A 22,080-nucleotide genomic window follows, 5' to 3' on the forward strand; every position below is an offset into this window, starting at 1 on the left:
CATCAATCAACATGTTTCACAGCAACACTGGCTGTGACTTATGAACGCCTTAGGGAGGGTTTTAAGAGTGACGTCATTTACCACCATAAGATCATTTCAGTAAGATGTAACTAAAGGGCCATTCAAAGCGATTATTGCAGAAGGTCACTGTCCAGAGGTCAGACCCTAATATAATCCCATGACTCTTAACTAAAGCATCATCTATGTTTATTCAATTACTGCAGAACTGTGACCTGCTCTGTTAAGCAAGTTAAGGGTTGGTTCATGCTAGACTTTATATTCAGTTAAATACACTTCCACTCATACGCATGCAGTCGCAAGAGAATGGGTACACAAGCACATGCAAAGAGTTTGTCTGTAACTTGGAAAATATGTTTGTCTAATATAGAATCAAGTATGATCAATCAGATACACCTCATGTCAGGAAATCAAATACGGAGGAAATGCTCACTTAATCAATTCCAGGTTCATTCTGTGTTACATAAACAACAACAAAAAATAATTTTTTTGTAATTTATTTTTGTTAATAAATTGATGCTGTCTTCAGCGTCACAAAACATTAATACTGTCAATCAACTGAACATCCTTCCTAAACAAAAGTACTATTTTCATAAAAAAGGAAAATAAAATCATGTCAACACTCATTGTTATAGATGAAAAGAAAAAAAAAAAGATTGTATCACACCAAAGCAGATGTTGTCTGCATTAGGATTATAAACATTCTGAGCACATTTAAGGATCACATTGGTGGAGAGCACTACTATTGTGATACATTATATGAAATTACACATGTCAGTAATGCTAACTGTGGTGATGTGTTAAGTGGGTTAAAGGTGGGTCATGTCATGCAGCTGAGCTGCATAAAGCTTGGCCAGAAGGGGCTTATGGGAGTTGCAGTTCAGAGCTTGTTAAACATAATCCATAGCTTCTGTAAGTGGACCACAGATTTGATAAGCAGCTGACCTAGTTTGTGGGTAAAATGCACTGGCATGCCATTACACCTTGAAGGCTTGAACCTTTCTGTACTTGCCTACATTTAAAATGTTCAAGTGAGCTAAAACCCAGTGTACATCCAGCATGACCTTTTCTGATCAATTACCCTTTGCCAGCAAAACACAAAAGGCTGTTTCCCACTCATCAAACGAATCCCAGTTATTCAGTGTAAGAAATAGGCATGGGCCGGTACAAGATTCTGATGGTCTGATAACCTAGTGTAAAAACATTACAGTTTCACTGTTTGGTGATTACTGCTCAAATTATATTATTTTTTTAATGTCTGGCTAAAAAAAAAAAAAAAAAAAAAAACAATCATTTTCCCTTTTGAACACAATATATTTCATTTTTTAGAAACATTTCAAATATTTTGGGGCAGTAAACATGTCAGGCTGAATAATTCAAATGAATCACTGACTGCTGCTGTCTTCATCAGTTTCAAAAACACTGATTTCATTACAATTTAAAATGCCATCTTTGATTATCTTTTCTGTTGTTGTTTAAAAAAAATGTAAAAAGAAAATCTGACATATACCGTTGGAATGATAAAGCAGAAAATATTGGGGGTTTTAAAACCTTGACTTTTCTAAACCACGGTATACCTTCAAAACGATTATCGTCCCATGACTAGTAAGAAAGCAATATAGATGGTATCTGTAGGCACAAATCTAACCTCTGCTGCATTGATACCTGAGCTTGGAAAAAAGCTATCCTGATTGACAACCATGCAAATTTAAACAGCACATTTCACATGGAAAACATAAGAGTGTTTGTCAATGTCTGAATATAAAAAATGAGGTAAAAAAAAATACAAGAAAAAGGAGAAGGATACATTCTTTACAAGTCTTGAGAGATTCACTCAAAAGCTCTTTAACAACCTACTTCCCTTTGTTATTCTTAAGAGCTGGAATTGAGGGGGAAAACAGCTTCATTTGTCCTCCTTTTGAAACAAACGCGCAATAAGTAGGTAGGATGAAGAAATGCTTGTCCACAGAGCACCTGCTGGATTGTGGTTTGGAGTTCAGGCAAAAGTAGGACAAATGCAGAACAGGCATGTTTTTATATGTGGCCTAAATTTCCACCAACTGAACATGGTGGGGGGAAGGAAAGCACCGATTGTTCTGAACAGAGACTCCTTAGCATATGGATCTGGGTTGTTAACTAACTTTTCCCGAGTCCTCAAGGAAACGAATGCCAGAGAAAAGTACATCGCATGACTGTGGGTGGGAGGAGACGGGGTTAAAGAACAGAACATCCATCATGCAGAGAAAAAAAAAACACGAAACAGTCAGGCGAGAAAGGGAGTACATCTGAGATGGCAATGCTTCGCTGTTACACAAACCCAGAGAAACGACAAGTAATGAGGGAGGATGGAGGCACCGAGATCCTGAGGGGGATGTGAAGAAAACAACCCTGACCCTGACCTCACACACCTACACCCACGGGTCAGGGTCATGTTTACTTTTCCATTTGCCCAAACGTCAGTCACAGAGTAGACAGCCGTCATAAACATGATGACAATAGGTCTTACGGGAAGCGTTTGCCCCTGGGGCAGCGGCCGTGGATGGAGGCTCAGACTGACATTTTTAAAGCATTCCTTTTCCAAAATAGAGAAAAAGAAAGACCAACGTAGGTAATTTAAGAGGGCTATCTATCTACCCAGCGCCAGTAGCAGCTATAGGACGTCAGTCTGCAGGTTACTAGAGTTGTTTGCATTTTTTAAAGGGCACCTATGAAAATCATCTTTTGAGAGCTGTTTGGACAAAGCTGTGTGTAGGTATAGTGTGTTCACAGTCTGTTTAGGTGATATAAAGACAATAAGTCTCTTTTTTAAATTTACTGATGTTAAAACATTATCCAATTCCCTCCCATTTTAAGTTCAACCGCAACGCAATATAGGAGTGTGGGTTCCCTGCCCACCGAATTGATTGACAGCCGCGTATTAACATTCCTCTGTAGTAACGCATATAATCATATTAACAAGACAGGATGTGCGCAAAGCAACTGAGATTAAAAGATCTGTTCAACTCTCTGTGATCATCAATCATCACCAAACGTGATGAAGAATAAGTTTTACAAGTTTAAAACTTTTTAAAATGGTGCATATTTGTAATAAATTACAGCAATTTTACCATCTTTACTTTATCATCATAGCCGTGTGTCAGTACAATTATAAAAGAACGTTTGTAACAACATTGTGAGTAACTCCTCATTGTAACTCCACAAAAAATACATCGAATAATCATTGGGAAAGTTCTTACTGTAGTATTTCTCACAAACGTTATGGAGATCTGTTTCCTTCATGTCTGTCACACTGCTTTTTATCTGACGCAGCTGAAGATTGAGGATTGCGGCACACTGACAGACATGTGGGAACGTTGGGCGACGAGAACTAGCATTAAAGGGTCACGAAACACCAAAACACATTTTTTGAGCTGTTGACAGTTGTATATGTGTACCACACTCCTACAAACACTAATAGGGCACATATCTCACTAAAAAGTGTAAATTGGTTGTTTATGCGTTATTTCGAGCAAATTTGTACTTCCGGTTTAAAATGAATTTTTGAAGCTGCGTCACGGCCATTACTTTAGCGTGTGTTCCAGCATGTAGACTGGACGTCTGTACCTAGGAGTACCGTATTACGTCTCAGAGTGCGCTGCATTAATGCATGAGTAAGGCTTGGTTCAAACCAATCAGCGTGACCTATTGTGCAACTTCATTAATATTCATTAATGTTACCGTGTAGACGGCAGAGACGCCGCATTGTGTTGGCAAAACAAGCATGCAGTGTTGCTTTTATAATTAGCTGCAGTGAAGTTTTGTTTTCGTTTTCTCTCTATGAGAGCGATGCGCGACAACAATAACTTAGGTGTCTAAGGAACATTGTTTACCCAAGCAGTTTTCTCTTCTGCAAATGGTGAGATCTAGATTTGCTGCTTGTCTCCTCTTGATAAAGACGCGGTTCTGGTTGCAGTGGATTTTCCTATCTCTACAGATTTGGTAAGTGAGCGACCAACGGTCTATGTTTATTCAGTTTGTTCGTATCGGACTATTAAACCGAGTGTAAACATATTAGCACCACAACCAAACTATTACCGTCATGTAAGATTTTCACCACATTTTGTGACCGGAATAACACAAACGCTTTCTGACACTACCTGCTGAATGCATCTTAGTTACAGAGAAATGCGTAGGTTTTTTTTTCTCTCATTCGCTGTGTGGTATCAAACATTGCATGAAAAATACACGCTTTGAGCGGCTCGAATCAAATATGTCGTGTGTCACGAGGGGCACGAATGAAATTCCTGAATGAAAGAGCCAAACTGCAGTTAAAGTGCACTATTTGATAATTTGGCAAATAATTCTATTACAGAGGTCCATGTAAACACAGTCACCTTCTCCCCTGTGTGTGTGTGTTTTGACTCAGAAACTCAGCGCTCAAATCGACACGCCCACATCATCCCTCTTTTGCTCAAGGGGGTTTCATGGCCCTTTAAATTAGGTGCCTTTTAATGTCTGGAAATACAGAGACCATTTGGTTTGCAGTAAACATGCATTTAGAGCCATCCAGAGTGTATGTCCCCAAATCTCATTTTTAAACTTCAATTTGAATACACATATAAAAAGAGATTATTTTGGTAATGTATTTTTCATTTACATTTTTAAAAATGATATGTACAAATCCTATCTCATTTGTTTTTGCATTCAGCCCACAAGGACATTATTGTCACATCCATTCAGACAAAATAATTGAAAGTATTGATGTGAATAGTTTTGAAAGATTTTAAGTCTCTAAACGAAATTATATTGCAAATCAAATTTCTTTATATTGCACTACATAAAAAAATGAATCAAATTTGTATCACCTGAATTAAGGCAACCCCAAGGTCGACTGCTTACCAAGACTTGGTAAATACAAGTGCACCTGGGGTAACTGTTCAACCTTGAAATTTTAGGGGGCTTCAGCTCTCCAGTAAATCATTTACATACAGTTATTCATTTGGAAGACACATTCAGGCCAAGAGGTTTTACCAAATGGAATAGTACCAAGATTTATATACAATGTAACATTGAGACAAATGCTTACAGAACTACATAGACTTTTCAGAGCCAGAGTTTTTCTTATCAGCAATGACACAATGAAGAAAAGCATCAATGTGATGCTTTGTATTAAACCTTAAGGAATGGACTAAATCTCCATAGCAGTCGAGCAACAATCGTTGGCTCAAGAAACACTGAATGGTCATTTGATTTCCTTTTGGGCTTCCCAACATTACTGTTCAATCACCCTCTAAGAGCACAAAGTGATTTAAAAGGTTGTAAAAGGGCAATATCTTTTTTTGTTTATCTTTCCCTTGAGGTCCACTTATAATGTTAGTCAAGGTTTACTGGACCAAAAGTTAAACATCATGGTCATAATATAGTTTTTGTTTTTCAACCATTATTCATTTTTTTCCTGGACCCAAGAATAAGACTTTTTTTTTTATAACCTTTTTTCTCCTTGTTAGGGTGATATGGAAACAAAGTTTAAAATTATATATAATAGCGGTGTAATGGATCACAACCCACAGTTCGGATTGCGGAATCATACGCTTTTTTTTTAACTTGTAGGATAATCCAACATATATATATAATAATTGCAGAGAGATCGCCTCCCACGTCATTCAAATCATGTGTATGACAGCATTTTAGCCTCCCTGTAAAACATAATGATGACGAAAAAGCACCTAAATGCTTTCTTAGGTAATTAGTTAAAGGCGTTTTCTGCCACTGTTTGTTTAGCCTGTATTAATACATTCAATGTAAAGCTGCGCAATGAAAAGATCATGATCTCAATTCAAACCCGCGTAACATGACTGATAATGATTTGTTTAATTATCCTTCGAAGTGCTGCATTCAAATCTGTGTTTGATCAAGAGATTAAGTTTTTACACTTTTTCAGTTACTTAAAAACAATTAAATAACACAGAAGTACTGGAAAGAACGTTTATATATCAGATATAAACACTGATGTTGATGGTACAGATTAAAATCACAGTTTGATGGAACTTGACGCTGGTGAATGTTGTAGCAGTTACATTAAATAACCAATAGGTGGCAAACAATAATGAAAATGGTTGTTACTGAACAGGTTTTCAAAAATGATCCACCTATAATGAAACATAAGGTTTTATGTGTAAATTGTAGAAACATTAATTGAAAAAGAAATGTTGTACAAGATGTTAGATTACTATATTTAGCCTTATCAACAACAGTAGCAAAGATCATTGAATATTTTCCCTTCTTTAGCTGGTTCTTTCTTGATTTTTATCAAAATTACAGATTCTAAGTTATTTTTGCTAAAACCAATGGTTTGTGCAGAAATATTTATGTATAAATGGAAATCAAATTACATTTGTGCTGATCCAAAAAATGGTCCGATCCATGACTTAAAAACTGTAGTGTGATCCGAATTGTGAGGTTTTTTAATCCTTTACACCATTAATATATAATCACTAAACAACCAAATTACTATCTGATTTTTTAAAGTTCTTTTTAACATACTGAAGCATTGCCTTTATAAAATCCGTAATAACATTTTAAACTATATTTTGCTGTGGCAGTTTTTTTTTTTTTTTAGATCAGAACATCTGTCAAGAAGCATATTCATGTAAAAGTAAATGCAGTTCAGGATTCACCAGGGCATATCTTAGTTCAATAAAGTTTTTAGAAGTTTAGCCTCTCTTGCCAAAACTGCAGATCTGGACCCTCATATCCATTAAACTGATCAAACCACAGATTTCTCACATATATATTGTGTGTGTTGAAACGGAGAATGACCAAGTGGCAACGCAACACTGATGCAATATGACAGTTTACCATGAATCTTTCAAAAAAAGACTACAAATGTGAAGTACAATAAAAGCACTTTAAGCTGTTCCCCATTCCCACATTCATAACATTCATCTTTGCATACATTTGCTGCATGCTTGGAGACGTGCATTTTTTAACCTCAGTACTGTGGTTTTACCATGCACCTAAATCAAGGGATCTCTGCCTGAATCCCCCGAAACAGAGAGGATTTCATTTTCTGTTATCCGTGCACTGAAAGTCAGAACATCACAGATTGATGAGGCAATGTGCAGGGATAAACGCAAAATAAACCCAGTGGGATATTATAGGAAAATGGGCTAACAAAAACAAAGGGGTGCTTTTGATAGCAATGAAAAAGAGGTTTAAAATGAGATTCGAACAAAATCTTGAGGAAAAAAAAAATAAAAAAGATGAATGAATCAGGCTTCTCTTACCTCTATCATTATATGAAAGGCGTGCTAGTTGAGGAAGGAAAGAGGAAATCAAGCGTTAGTTTTAGTGTAACCTATAGGAGATGAAAAGACGAGATGGGGAATTTCACGATTTCTAAAAAAAAAAAAAAAAAAAAGTAAATGAATCAGCCATCTATTTAATATAAAAAATGAATTACTTGCCGATTTAACACAGTAGAGTTATTCTACCTAACCTAGTAACATCTGTCTAAAAGATTTATGTCAAGCCAAACAAATAGTAACACGGTTTTGTTTAGTGTACAATTTCACAAAAAAAGTGTTTTTATATTAGTTAAAATCTAGCTTTATTTGTTTAATGACCAGATAATTATGGCGTGTTCATGCCTGGTTAGGTTTAGTTCCGTTAAAACAAATTCTGTTAGTGTGGTTGTTGTCCATGCATATGTGAACGTGGCAATCATATTTTGAATCACTTAATCAAAACAATCCATTTGAACAAGTGGATCTTGGATCCTTGAACATGAACACTGGTGTCTTGTGGTGAAAAAAACAATCCAACCCATTGGAATAACAAACCATGCTTTATTATAAAGCATTATAAGGTATATACTAGGGATGCAACGATTCAGATTTTGGTTGTACGATTATAGTCTGAGGAATAATTCGCATTCATTAATTACATAACACTACTATTTTAGTAAATCACATTAAAACTCTATATATTTAAAGTGTTATTCATTGCTGCTCAGTAACCAAATAATACAGCACATAATAATAATAATATTAATAATAATAATAAAAAACAAACACACAATAGTCCAATTCTCTTTGGACTTAAGTAAAAAACATTTTTGGCTTTTAAATACACACATATATATATATAATAATAATAGTAATAATAGTAATAATTTTACACTGAAATTAAATTACGGAACAATGAATAAATAAATAAACAAATTAAGCAATAAATAAACAAAAATAAGAAAAAATCGTATTTATCTAATGTGATTTAAGCAACATAATAGCTCAATATATCCCTTTTAAAGACAACAAATCTATCAAAGGCTGCTGAACCCCTGTCTAAATGGCACTTTTGATCAACAATATTATGAATTTGTTTGGTATTTTTATTATGTATTTTTTTCTCTTTGAAGTAGAAATGTATATATTCCATACAAAGTATGCAGCTGAACGGTCAGTTCTTGTTATGTGAATCGCAGTGCGATCACTACCAATATGCATGCAAGAAAAGAAATAAAAAACTTGTGGGTGCAAAAGACACAATATATGAACAGCCCTTAGTTGATAGCCTCAGATATAGATAATCTGGTGTGTGTGAGCCTCGGTGTACAAGCTTGGAACTTTAAACTAGCGCACAGGTGTCATAACTGTTAAGTTGCAGCGGTTTTGTTCTGTGTAGAATTGCTGTGTTAAGAAGCCTTTATGATTAATTAACCATGACGAATTAAAGCGCTGTTAATAGTGATTTTATACACGGCAAGAAAAAAAAGCTCTGTTTGCTTTGCTAATGCCTTTAAAAAAATGTATTACTGGGTAAACTACAGCAAAGAGAAATGTTGGTTGAAATGAAAATTAGTTGAAAGAATACTGTTCAGAACAAATGTTGAAAAACACACAAAAAAAGATTTCATTCTTTCTTAACATGATAAAGCAATAATTTAATCTATAACTAAAACAAACAGCATAATAATGCTGCATAGCTGTCATCTATCCATTCTGACCGATGACTGATATAACTGGAATCCTAGAACATAAACCGTTATACTCTGACCAATGAGACAACAATTAGCTTTTTTGTGGTATATTTGCGCTTGTTTAGTCTTAGAAATGACAGTGTAAATGCAAAGCAAACCAGAATAAAATGTATAAAAGCCTTCAGCGGTCTAAAATAAGTAAATAAATAACACATAAATAAATTAATAAAGCAACAGAAATACAAGTGCGAACACACCATAAATGCAAGCCATTCGGAGGCTGACTTGACCCATATCAAAACTATTTCAAATAAAATATGCATTGCATCGGTTTATCTATCTAATTAAATGTATTTGTTTATTTATTAATTTATTTTTTATGCAATCTGGTTTTGTGTCGTTTGTTTTAGATAAAGACACTTAAGGATACGGGTGTGAGCCTCAAGTATAAGGTATAATCAAATATCTTGCCTTATATATATATATATATATATATATATATATATATATATATATATTTTTTTTTTTTTTTTTTTTTTTTTTTACTTGTGTATGATTTTAACTTTAGGTAAATGATTTTAAATGGAAAGAATGAACATTCTGCCCCAAGGACAACACTCAGCGGTTGCTGTGCGCACCTGAGGCCAAATTTGCATGTTACAGCAACTGCCAGACTTTCTTAAAATACTAAGAGACCTCACCAAATAAAAAAGACAACTGGGAACATTTAAAGATCTCAAAAAACAAAACAAAATGTATAGTTTAAAGAACATGGGGCACAAATCGTTACTGCTCAGGGAGTACAAAAATCTCCATGCATTCTCATTAACAGACACAGACTGAAATCTCACACTGCACATAGTTCTGTACGGTAACACTTTAACCAAGACTTTAACAAAAAATGAAAATAGTTTTTAGAGCTAAGGTGCAGCACTTAGCACACCATGCCTCTCCACCTACTAAATAATATACAGCATAATGCAAGATAACAAAGAAACAAACAAAGAGGTGGAGAAAAAACATCTACATGGTTATTTAGATCAGGGGCTCCCAAACTTTTTAGCCCAGAACCCATAAAATATCAACTGCCAGTGACTTGCAACCCCCAAATTCCTCGGAGGTGGTTATAATATAATATAATAAAATATAATATAATAAAAAATAATATAAAATAATATAATATAATATAAAAACATTGCGCTAACAACAACAGGCCTATATAAACACGAGCATACTGACAACACAAAAAAGTGCAACAGTCTAACCATATAATTTTTATAGCCATTTATTTGTTTGTTTAATTTAAAATTAACCTCAACTAATGAGACTGATGGGCACAATATTGTCAGCACAAGTCTAACCTTGGTTTAATTTTGGAGACTATATATATATATATACACATATACATACATATATACACACACACATACACACATACACACACACACACACACACACACACACACACACACACACACACACACACACACACACACACACACACACACACACACACACACACACACACACACACACACACACACACACACACACACACACACACATATACATATACATATATTTTTTTATCTATTTGATAAAAGCATCACAAAGTTTAACCTGGTGTTATAAAATCAATCTGCTGCAGCTGGCGCTATTGCTGTGTTTGTAATCTAAGGTAAACACACAATCCTATGAAGAAAAAAAATATTTAATAGCTTTTCGTTTGCATGTTTTTTACTATTAAAAACGACTATTTTTATTATCTGTAGGTTATGGTTAAAATATAGTAATTCAAATAGTTTAATAAAATCCAGCGACCCCCACTTTGGGAAGCACTGATTTAGATGATGATAAAAGTTGAAAATTTGCCACGACACTAAAATAAGTGTAGCTGAGCTGAACCTGAATCTAAAGAAATGAAAGCAAGGCAATGAGTTTTACATGAATCTCCAGCATCTGACCTCATGACCTGCAAAATGCATGCAGCTGCCTAAATGGCCGTTCCTTCCTGAAACAAGACATTCCCTTTCTCGCCATGAAGCCAAGCACTTAATGCGGTAGAAGCACACTGTGCTCTCTCTCCTGAGGGGCATGTTGGGTCTTGGGCCCTCGCAAGAAAACTGTTAAATAATCAAGAAGCCTCTCTCTGCCTTCTAAATGTTATGTATGAGCCTCTAAAGTGGAGGCTGGGGGCCAAATGTTTCCAAAGAAGACACATTATTTTTAACTACATGTTTTAAACCGGCCTGAGAATTGATGGGGGAACATTTCAATCAGTGCTATTCAAAACAATGCTGATGACATACGCTAAAGGCATCATAAAATGAATCTTATTTATGGTGATAAAGTGGCCTATGTGAATGCACGGTCGAACACAGTTCACCTATCTAAATGGGATTTATTGTGCATTTATGGGTTGCAATGGAGCCGCCTATATAGAGATATAGAGATAACATCAATGAGAAAATAAGTGATAGAGTTAGAGTAAAACTAACAAAAAAACAAACAAATGGTGATAAATATCAAGTTAGGCAGCTCTCAAATTATTCATATTTGGCTTGGCCTGCAATATAAATATTTAAGTTTAGCAAATATTAGCATAAAACACTACAAAGAGTGGGTATATCACAAATGCAGCAACCACACGGCAATATTAGCTCTTCTGAAAAACTGAAGAAAGCAAAATATTATTTATCAGCATACACTGAGCAAGCAATTGGACCTCAATGGTTTCATCACTGAGAAGAAGAAAAAGAGCTAAAGAATTTTTCTGCACTGAAATGTACAATCTTATGAAAGACGCATTCAGGAGAAATGACATTTCTAAGCATTTCATAGCAAGCAGATTTCTTTGTGGCACTTTGTGAAATGTCACATGTTCCGTCAACAATTTCTAAAATCACTTCTGGCAATCTCACAATGTTTGTGACGCATTAGAGTGACAGCTTTAAAGCTTGAGTCAAAATTCTTGAGAAATCATCGATTAAAACGAGAACAAAACGAACATGTACTGCCATTCAAAAAGGTTTGGGGTCAATAATAAAAAACAAACAACAACATTAAAACTATAAATTCTGAATACAATTTATAATAACTTCTAGTTTAATTATGCACTTACATTTCTAAATAGTTCTATTTATCCAGGATGCTTTGAAGAAATGACAGTTTAAAAGAAATTATTTTATTTTAAATATAAATATTTACAATGTATAAGTATTTAATAACATTTTTGATTAATTAAAGGCAACCATGCTTAATAAAAATGTAAATGTACATACAGTTTAAGTTAGAATTATTAGCCCCCTTGTTTCCCCAATTTCTGTTTAATGGAGGGAGGATTTTTTTTCCTCCCTCCATTTCCAAACCTAATAGTTATAATTAACTCATCTTTAACAACTGATTTATTTTATCTTTGCTATGATTACAGTACATAATATTTGACTAAATATTTTTTAAGACACTAGTATTCAGTTTAAAGTGACATTTAAAGGCTTATAGGTTAGGTTAACTAGGCAGGTTAGGGTAATTAGGCAAGTTATTGGATAACAATGGCTTGTTCTGTAGACTCTCAAAAACAATATATAGCTTAAAGGGGCAAATCATTTTGACCTAAAAATGTTTTTTCAAATAATTAAAAATTTATTTTAATCTAGCCAAAACAAAACAAATAAGACTTTCAGAATAAAAAATATTATCAGACATACTGTGTAAATTTCCTTGCTCTGTTAAACATTATTTGGGAAATATTTATGAAAGAAAAAAAAAAATTCAAAGAGGGCTCATAATTCTGACTTCAACTGTGTGTGTGTGTGTGTGTGTGTGTGTGTATATATAAGTGCTGTCAATTGATTAAAAAAATTAACTAATTAATCTCACTTTTTAAAAAAATAATCGCGATTAATCACATTTAAAAGACTGAAACTTTTAATTTGGGCTATTCTAGTGTAAAATTAATATAAATGCAAGACAAATACTGTTTAAATACAAAATATAATTCATTACTAGAATTTTTGTTTAACTTGTAACACAGATTATCTTCATGTAAACAACATACCCACAATAAACCATCAAGATCCTGGCTTGACAGCCATATTTATTACAAAAATAAAAACACAGTCATGTTAATGCCATGTTGGATTCTATGTGGACTGCAAAAAAAATGCCAAAATAAAAGCATTGCAGATATGGAAAATTATAATAATAATAATAAAGTATTGAAAATCTGTGCATGCCCTTGAATGGGTTTAGTAACTCCCATTCTATAAAAGCACAACAGCCATATATAGGAAATAACGAGAGTTGACAAATTAAAAAACTAAATTTTTTTATTTATTATTAAAATAAAATTATAATCCACACTGAAAATGTGGGTGCCTGTGTGTTTTGAGGGAGCCTAATAAATAATGAACATAACAAAAACTGCCTGCTGACGTACACAGTTAATGTTGATTAATAAAATAAAGATAAATTATAAAAGCAGAGAAAGTCAGAGACCCTTAAAAACATGTTTACTCAACAATGAAACATCAAATGTAGCTAAAAGATTTTACATTGTCAATCAAATGAACTTAAACAATTGAAAAATGCAACAAATATTTGTTTCTGCCCGAACTACAAAACTAAATGTAAAAAAAAAAAGTTGCTTAAGTTGCACACTAGTTTGGTCATGTATAAATATCATTATAATAACCATATTGTATAAATATTGTCACTATAAGCCTACATCATGCTGACGATCAAACACACAATGTCATGATATCTCCTGCGCTTGTCTTCTGACCGAGTGCATCTTAAAATTCATGACTGACACCCCTCAGAGCTTTAGAAGCGGACATTCTTTATAATTTGTAAAATAAAGACTTGCAGGTTAAGGAAACAGCAGGCAGAAGTTGCCGCGGGCCGTGGTGCAGATTAAAAGGCACAGACCGGCGCGTAAGAAACAGGCGTGACTCTCGGCTATTTTGACCAATACACAACTGGGTTACACAGAGCCCAACATGGAAGTTTGTGATTGAGTCAGCCCAATGTCAATAAAGAAAAAAACCAATGGGCTACAGATGATGTCGCACGGCTGCTCTTTCCGGAAAAGAAACATCTTACTTTCAGAGCGTGATAGCTCACAGCACCGTCAATAACTGAGGCAGAAAAACATGACAATAGTGTTTTATGGGCCGATCAGATCATAAGAAGATGATCAGCCCGGCCCAAAAAAGTACGTCGAAACAGCGGGGAAATTGCCCGGCGTCTGCCCCTGGCCACAACAGGAAAAAAAAAAAAAAAAAAAAAAAAACAAAAAAAAAACTGCGTAATTTTTTTAAACGCGTTAATTATTTCAAATTAATCGCATGCGTTAACGCGTTAATTTTGTATGTATATATATATATATATATATATATATATATATATATATATATATATATATATATACATATATATATATATATATATATATATATATATAAACAGAACCAGCAGTGCATATTTCAGCTAACATCATCAAGCCCAGCATCATACATTTAATCGACCCCTTCCCACAATCAAAACTATAATTCATCCAATTTACGAACAAATGCACCACTAAAAAAAATTGCCAACACGGTTTCATTTTAACCAAGTGTTGTTATAGTCCCTGAAGACTTTTGACTGCTACATTAAAAGCTAATAAAACTTCTTCCATATCAAAAACAAGTTTGGGCTGATCATGATATTTAATATCAGTAGCGCTGCGGGGATGGTTCATCTGTCAGATCTGGCCTACATAACACTGAAACTCAATCGGGGAATTCCAAATGCTCACCTGACACAAAGGTAACCCTTTGTGCAACCATACAAGTCCCACAGCTCACCCCGACACACGCGCTTGTAAATGCATCTATTCAGAGCTGCCAAAGATGTCCTGCAGTGCTCAACAGTAAGGATTTTTCTTCCCCCCTGGCCCAGATTCCTTGACATCACAGGCCAAATCTATAAAGATCTATTGTGTAGTTCAGAAATAGATGTGAATCTTAACACTAGTCCCACACAGAGGGTAAAGGTCACCTGATTGCTCGTGTCTTGTGTTCTGTCAGCTCTGTAATCTCGTGTTTATGGTGGGAGAAGAGGGCATCGAATCACAACAGCGTCCTGACGGATCTCGTCTTGATTTCATCTGACAGTGTGTTTGAGCTTGAGCGAGTGTGACATTGAGCACATTAGATCCCTAAAATCACTGTCGTTCGCATCAACAGGAGGTGCCAGCAGGGGAAATAACAGCTCCCGATAGCACCGCTTTTAGTGGCAAGAAGAACTAAATTCACTGATAGGAGCAGATGGACTTTATAATACAGTGCTGAATGTGGTTCACTGACATAAGTGTTTCAAAAAAAAGAAAATACACCTCTCATTTCATTAAATGTTAATCAAAACGCATGCAAAATATATTAAAGACATTAAGTTACCTGGGTAGGCACCAGAACAGGAGGGTATGCCAACTTGTGATGCCGATACATCCAGAAGGAGAGCAGGACAATGGCTGCAATGCCCATGATGGGCACGATGGAGTACAGAAGGGTACTGAACAGTGGCGGCTTCTGGGTCAAGGGGTTTGATGTCGCTGATGAGAGAAAAAACAACAAAGATCAGCATTAATAAAAACATTTATTAAGTGCACAATTTACACATCTGTTCAATAGTTTGGGGTCAGAAGGATTTTAAATTTGTTTCCGATATTTACATATATCACAAAATGCTATTTATCTGGGATGCCAAAGATGAACTTTCAGCAGCAACTACCTCAGTCTTCAGTGACAGAAGATCCTTCATATATCTAATATGCTGATTTGGGGGAAAAAAATCCTCACCCCAAACTTTTAAACAATATTATATCTCTGACTAATATGTTACTATTTGGGAATAAATGGGAAATATTCTTGGCGCTGTTCACACAGGATATATTTCCATATGTTTTCATAAGCACTATTACTTCAAGTAGATTTTTCATTTGCTCAAGGAAAAATATCAACCGAAAGTTTCACTTCAGTGTGCTCCATCCAGTGTGAAGGTCTCCTTATGCTCCTGTGCTTAAGAAAAACAAATGATTGCTGTATTCTCCTAAATAAGTGATACTACTCACATAATGCTTTATACAAATTATAATATTTACAATATTTATTTTATTATAAAACCACACATAAAAAAATCTTCAGAATATTTTTTCAAGGTTAAATGTAGGTATCTTTCCAAAGAAAACATTTACAGATGCGACAAAAGGTCGCCTAAAATTCTATATGATAATGCCAAATGTAAAAAAAAAGGAGCTGGACATAATTTCTTCTCCGCATTAAGATTTCACAATGTACAAAATGTGTACAGCGCAACAGCTTGTTTAGTGCTCTTTAGTACTTGTTTACATTTTAGACAAGTCAAGTTGTGATACCAAACAAGACCACGTGGACAAAAGAAACTGCTTTGACCTGCCAGCGTGTACTCACTACAGTACCAACACATTTACATGACCAGTTAAATTGTTATCCTGAATGTGCGTGGAAACAATGGGAATGTACTGAAATTTGCCTGTGCATAAATATGGTGTATTGGGAACGCACATTCATGATTTAACTTTGCATAAATAATAATGGATTTCATGATGCCGGATGCATGTCACTGTGATCATATTTGGGCAACCTATAAAACCATTCTCATCCATCAAAACTTTATAAAAATGCTGGTTTGCTTCATCCAGAAGATAAACCAACAACACATTATTTTAAGTCACAATTCATGGTATTAACAAAAAATTAACAAAACCTACTAGTAGGGCTGCTCGATTATGGGAAAAATCATAATCACGATTATTTTGGTCATAATTGTAATCACAATTATTCAAAACGATCATTAGTTGAAGTCAAAATTATTTGTCCTTTTGTGAATTTATTTTTATATATAAATATTTCCCAATTGATGTTTTGATTTCCTATAATATTTTTTTCTTCTGGAGAAAGGCTTATTTGTTTTGTTTCAGCTAAAATAAAAGCAGGTTTGAATATTTTGAAACCTATTTTAATAGCTCGATATTATTAGCCCCTTTAAGCAATATATATGTTTGATTGTCTGCAGAAGAAACTACTGTTATACAATGACTTATCTATTTACCCTAATTAAGCCTTTGAATGTCACTGTAAGCTGAGTATCTTAAAAAGCATCTAGTAAAATATAATGTACTGTCATCATAGCAAGGATAAAAGAAATCAGTTATTAGAAATGAGTTATTAAATCTGTTATGTTTAAACTGTGCTTTAAGCATCTTCACTGTATTTTTGATTTTATTATTGATTAATAATAAAAACAGTCGGCAGCGGCAGGAATACTGCACACTGTCACTTTAAGAATAGTGCGGCTCTGATATGGTTTCTCTTTCTCGTGTCTTTTGATTCTCAACTTGTTTGTTTATTACACAAATGAGGATTAATATGAATAATCACTAAACACCGCTCTCTGACACAAATGTGCATGTATTTGACCATTAAAGCGCTCATATTAAGATTGTGTTAGATGTGTGTGTGCGCTCTGCTGTCCGAGGCTAAGCGCAGCGCGCGCAAACACACACACATGGTACCTGTCCGAGGCTAAGCGCAGGGCGCACACACACAACTGCATGTGCTCTTTTGCGCTTTTAAAAAAATGAAAGATGCGCATCCCGTGCTGCAAAAGTCATTTTCACATGGAACTGAGCTTTGCAGAGGCAAAGAGTATTCACACGTGTACAACTGGAAAGGGGGCGGTACGTGATGGAATAATCGTTTATCTCGATTAATGGTTTTTCATAATCGTTAAAAGCCGAAATCGAAATTGGATTTTCGATTTATTGCACAGCCCTACCTACTAGCTTAATAAACTACTAGTCGCTGTAACTACAGTAACTGTACTACATTGCACCGTAACTGCTGTAAGCTAGGGCTGGGCGATATGGCAAAAATGCAATCTCAATAATCATTTTCCATATTGAGAAAATAACGGTATATTAATTCAATAATTCGGCCGATAATTTTTCAGTGGCCAAAAATTCAATACATCTCCAATATGATGAAGAGCCTTTATTTGTCACAATACTGTTACATGCAGTAAAATTGAACCCCTCAGACCATACACAAACATCACACATATCAGGGGAGGACATGTCAGTCACGACATAGCATAGAAATGTAGGAAATAAGATACATTGGGGAAAAATGGAGGTTAAAAAAGCCCCTCCCAGACTGTCCTTATAGTAGGGCAATATTAACACTTTTAGGCTCAATCCCAATTCTACCCCTTAGCCCTTCCCCTAACCCCTAGCCCTCGTTTTGCACGTGCCCATGAAAGGGTAGTAGTGTCCCAATTCTCTTTAGCTTGAAGGCGTAGGGCTAAGGGCAAGGGGTATACACCCCTTCAAACGAAGATTTTTCAGGACCACACTCGAAACCAAGGGGTAGGAAAAATTTCCCAGAATACACTAGCTCCTGCTGCACCCGGAGGAAAGGAGATCCACTAATTAGTATTTTTTGTCATTATTACGAATTTTTAAAACAAACAAACAACCATTTTAATATATTCAGAACTGTGTTCATGCTTTAAAAAATAAACCGCTAAAATAAAAAAAAACGCTAAATTTCGCGATCTAATGATAACTTCTGTACAGCAGTCCCACAACATTCTGACACTCAATGACACTGGAATACCCGGTCAGAAAAGTCTAGTGGCTGGGAACGGCCTTTTTTACAGTGTCTGCTATAATTTTAATGTTGTTTTTGGTGTGTTTACATTCATGAATATGGCCACTGTGTAAATGCATAGTACAGTTACGATCTTACTGCCACATTAGATTGTTATGATAACATTATACATGGCTTCAGTGATTTCCTGAAGATAAATACCAAAAAATAACACAACAGGAACCACTAATAGTCAGCATCATCTGAAATCATATGAAGCAAGAGATTGCGAGGACATATGATGACGTGTGCAGGTGATGTAGCGCTGTCCCAATTCTTAGGGGTATATTTTGAAGCCCTTCCCCTTAAACCTCGGTTGCAAGGGCTAAGAGGAAGGGGTAGGGGTACAAAAATAGAATTGGGATTGGGCCTTAGATTCCCATTGTTGCACATTTCTGCTGTGCGATTGGCTTTTAGATCAATACAAAAAGCCCAATATAATTGTTATTGACATTCATTTTGATCGCAATTTGATACAATATCACTTATCGGCCCAACCCTACTTTTAGCCGTTTATTAATAGTAAGGTAGAAGTTGGGTAGGATTAGGGATGCAGAATAAAATCATACATTACAGCTACTAATGAACAGTTAATATCCTAATAATTGGCAGGTAATAAGCCAGTAGGATATAGCATGAATTGTGACTTAAACCTAACCTTAACTGACCATATAGTGGTGGGATGTGTCAACAGATAGTATATTAGTATTATTTTTTATTACACATATGGTCATAGGAAATATTCATGACGGTCACACTATTATGATTATTACCATTTTTCTAAGCGATATAGATGTGAAAAGGCATGACATCAGCATTTGACAGAATGACTTCAGCTTGCATTAGCATTACTAAGCAGAACCTCAGAAGAGAGTTTGCTCCCAATTCCCTTAAGAGCAACGGCACACACACGTGGAACAGGAGAGATACGTATAAGTCTAAAGCGCGCCTTCTATACAGCGCATTAGAGAGATAAGCAGTGTACATTGAGCACCTCTCACTGCATACTTATTTCATGTCCCGCACCTTTTTTTGAACTCGCTAATTACAATTCTCAGTCTTGAAACTCAAGGTTGTTTTGATCCCCGAAGGCAGCTAACAGACCCTGCCTTATGCAAACAGATTTATTCCAATGCATTTGCTTCTATGCAAATGCAAATTTCCATTAAGAGTGAATCAACAGAACTGCACGAGTGTGTGCTTGAGGGAGAATAACACGCATGCTTAGTCAGTGCACACGGTGGCCTTCGCTTTCTCTGCATCTACTGCCAGAGATCGGATTGGGCCGTGGCTGTTCGCCAGAGATGCAGCGATCCCTCACTCTAGTGTTATGGCAGAGCATTTCCTATTTGTCGGGATGACCGGAGGACCATGTGTGCGACCCACCCGGTCAAACTTTGACTGAACCTGTATTAGCTCTGGTTCAACAGAGATCCCACTCGTGATGCCATTGCTTCCCTCTCGTGCCAGATACGGACTTAGAAGTGGGATAAGGACTGTGGATTAAAAAAAAAAAAAAAAAAAAACACCACATCCACCCCCAACAAACCCACTCGAATGAATCTAACCCTTCCCCCACTCAGCGGGCAAAACAGCCACACACTGCCGCGGGGTATAAAAGTACCCGGTCACAAGGTCATGAAAAGCACACAGCTACATGCTCGCAGAAAGAGAGTTCTGAGAAACTCCAGTGCGCTTTGTGCAACTCTCCGCGTCCCTGTGGGTTTTTGCATTTCATATCAAGATCATTCCATATGGAGTGAGTCAGTGCTGGAAATAGAGCCATTACATAAGCTCGAGTGAGACCCCCCACCCACCTCCTCTGCTACTGAAGTACTGAAGACTCTTCTACCCACCACTTCTGCACTGATACCACGGTTATAGTGTCAAAATTCATCAGGTGGAGCTCAACCAAGCGCTGCACGCAACCGAATCAAGCGTGTTTTCGAGAGGCCGAGAGCAGATGATAAATCACGATTGCTGAAACGTACAACAGCCCCCCTGCAGGGAGCAGAGAGCAGTGGGCCAGTAGATTAGAACCGCTGGCTCTGTATTCGCTGACATGCCTCCATCCCTCATTTAGTTAAGAGGATGTTGATGTCAGTGTTTACTCAGAAGAGATAAAGCGACCAGATCAGCCTCGGTAATCTAAAAGACACGGCCATCTCTAGGGCTTGGCCAGCACGTTACGCTGTTGAAAGCCCAGAGATGGCAAAGCAGACTGCTGCAAAAGAAAGCTCTGATGTCTTCTATATGCTCTGCTTCACAGTCTTCTAAATGCTTCATTTTAGGATGGAGGGATAAAAGCCAAACAGCTTGGAGTTGGCAAATTATAGAATAGCTTAATATAGATGCTTGCTGAAAAGCCGAGCTCATGTTCATGTGGTTCATGCATTTCGAGGATGTACTGCAATGGATGCCCAAACTTTTTAATGTTAGGCTTGTTAGCGAGGGGTTTAAAATGCTTAATATGCAATTTACTTATTCAACATTTTCTATTAAGTTAGATTGTATTGAGCACCAATTTGTATTAGTTATGCATTTATTTGCTATATTTTAGGTTATTTCATTCCCAAACACTGTGTTAATGCATACCAATTCATCCTTATATTGTTTCTGTGCTAGACAGTGTTCTCCAGCCTCTGGCACCTAGACTCCAGCTCTGCACAAGGAGACTGGCCAGAGAAGATATGGTCATGCCCAACTAGAGCGTGGTATATCTCAAGATTTTTTCCTTCACTTTCGTCAATTGGTGAAGTTTGCTCCTCGCTACCAGCTGGGCTTGAAATTGTGACCGTTTTGGTCACATATGCGCCCAAAATTTTATGTAAGCGACCTTAAAATATATTTGGGAGGATTTGTGCGGGTGCATAAAATAGTTGTCATCACCAGTTTTCACAGTAAAATGTTCACCACATGCGCAGATTTAGAAGGCCTTCACGCAATAAGCATCTTTGCACTTAAAAACAACAAACGCAGCGCTCAGGAATGGTTTAAAACTGTTGTCATGTCTGTAAACAAAGCCTGCAATGCTTGTCCCACCTTCAAGCTCTTCCTATTGGCCCACAGCTCTAGAACAGAATGCGAATGAATTGGTTAATATGAGCTGTCAATCACTCAGTTCCGATGACAAGGAGGAGCTACAGCCTTTAAAACGGTCAGCATACGATAGAATAAAGACCACACTGACAGATGTAGTTTTAGAAACCACCTAAAGTTACAAATATGATTAGTGATCATGTGGTGAATGTCAATCCAGCATTTACACTTTTTGAAGAGTGGTCAAAAGACTTCGAGTGTTTAAAGTCCACCATGAAAATGACTTGAGCCATTTAACCTTAAGCCGGTGGGACAGAGTTTTCAGGTAACAAT

At 36.0% G+C, this 22,080-nt stretch overlaps 1 protein-coding gene across 4 annotated transcripts in view; it reads right to left on the reverse strand.

The window, feature by feature from the left end:
- acvr2aa (activin A receptor type 2Aa) overlaps positions 1-22,080 on the reverse strand; it is a 63,429-nt gene that overhangs the window by 12,388 nt on the left and 28,961 nt on the right. For 2 of the 4 annotated variants that reach the window (XM_021478662.3, XM_021478661.3), the window contains exons 4-5: positions 15,418-15,572; positions 7,284-7,307 (exon numbers count right to left, since the gene is read on the reverse strand). In XM_021478662.3, coding sequence (XP_021334337.1) covers positions 7,284-7,307; positions 15,418-15,572 — 179 coding nt within the window. The remainder of the gene's footprint in view (positions 1-7,283; positions 7,308-15,417; positions 15,573-22,080) is intronic. The other 2 variants (XM_005167561.6, NM_001110278.2) reach the window with 1 other exon arrangement.

The sequence above is a fragment of the Danio rerio genome, chromosome 9, assembly GCF_049306965.1.
Source record: "Danio rerio strain Tuebingen ecotype United States chromosome 9, GRCz12tu, whole genome shotgun sequence".
Classification (NCBI taxonomy): domain Eukaryota; kingdom Metazoa; phylum Chordata; class Actinopteri; order Cypriniformes; family Danionidae; genus Danio; species Danio rerio.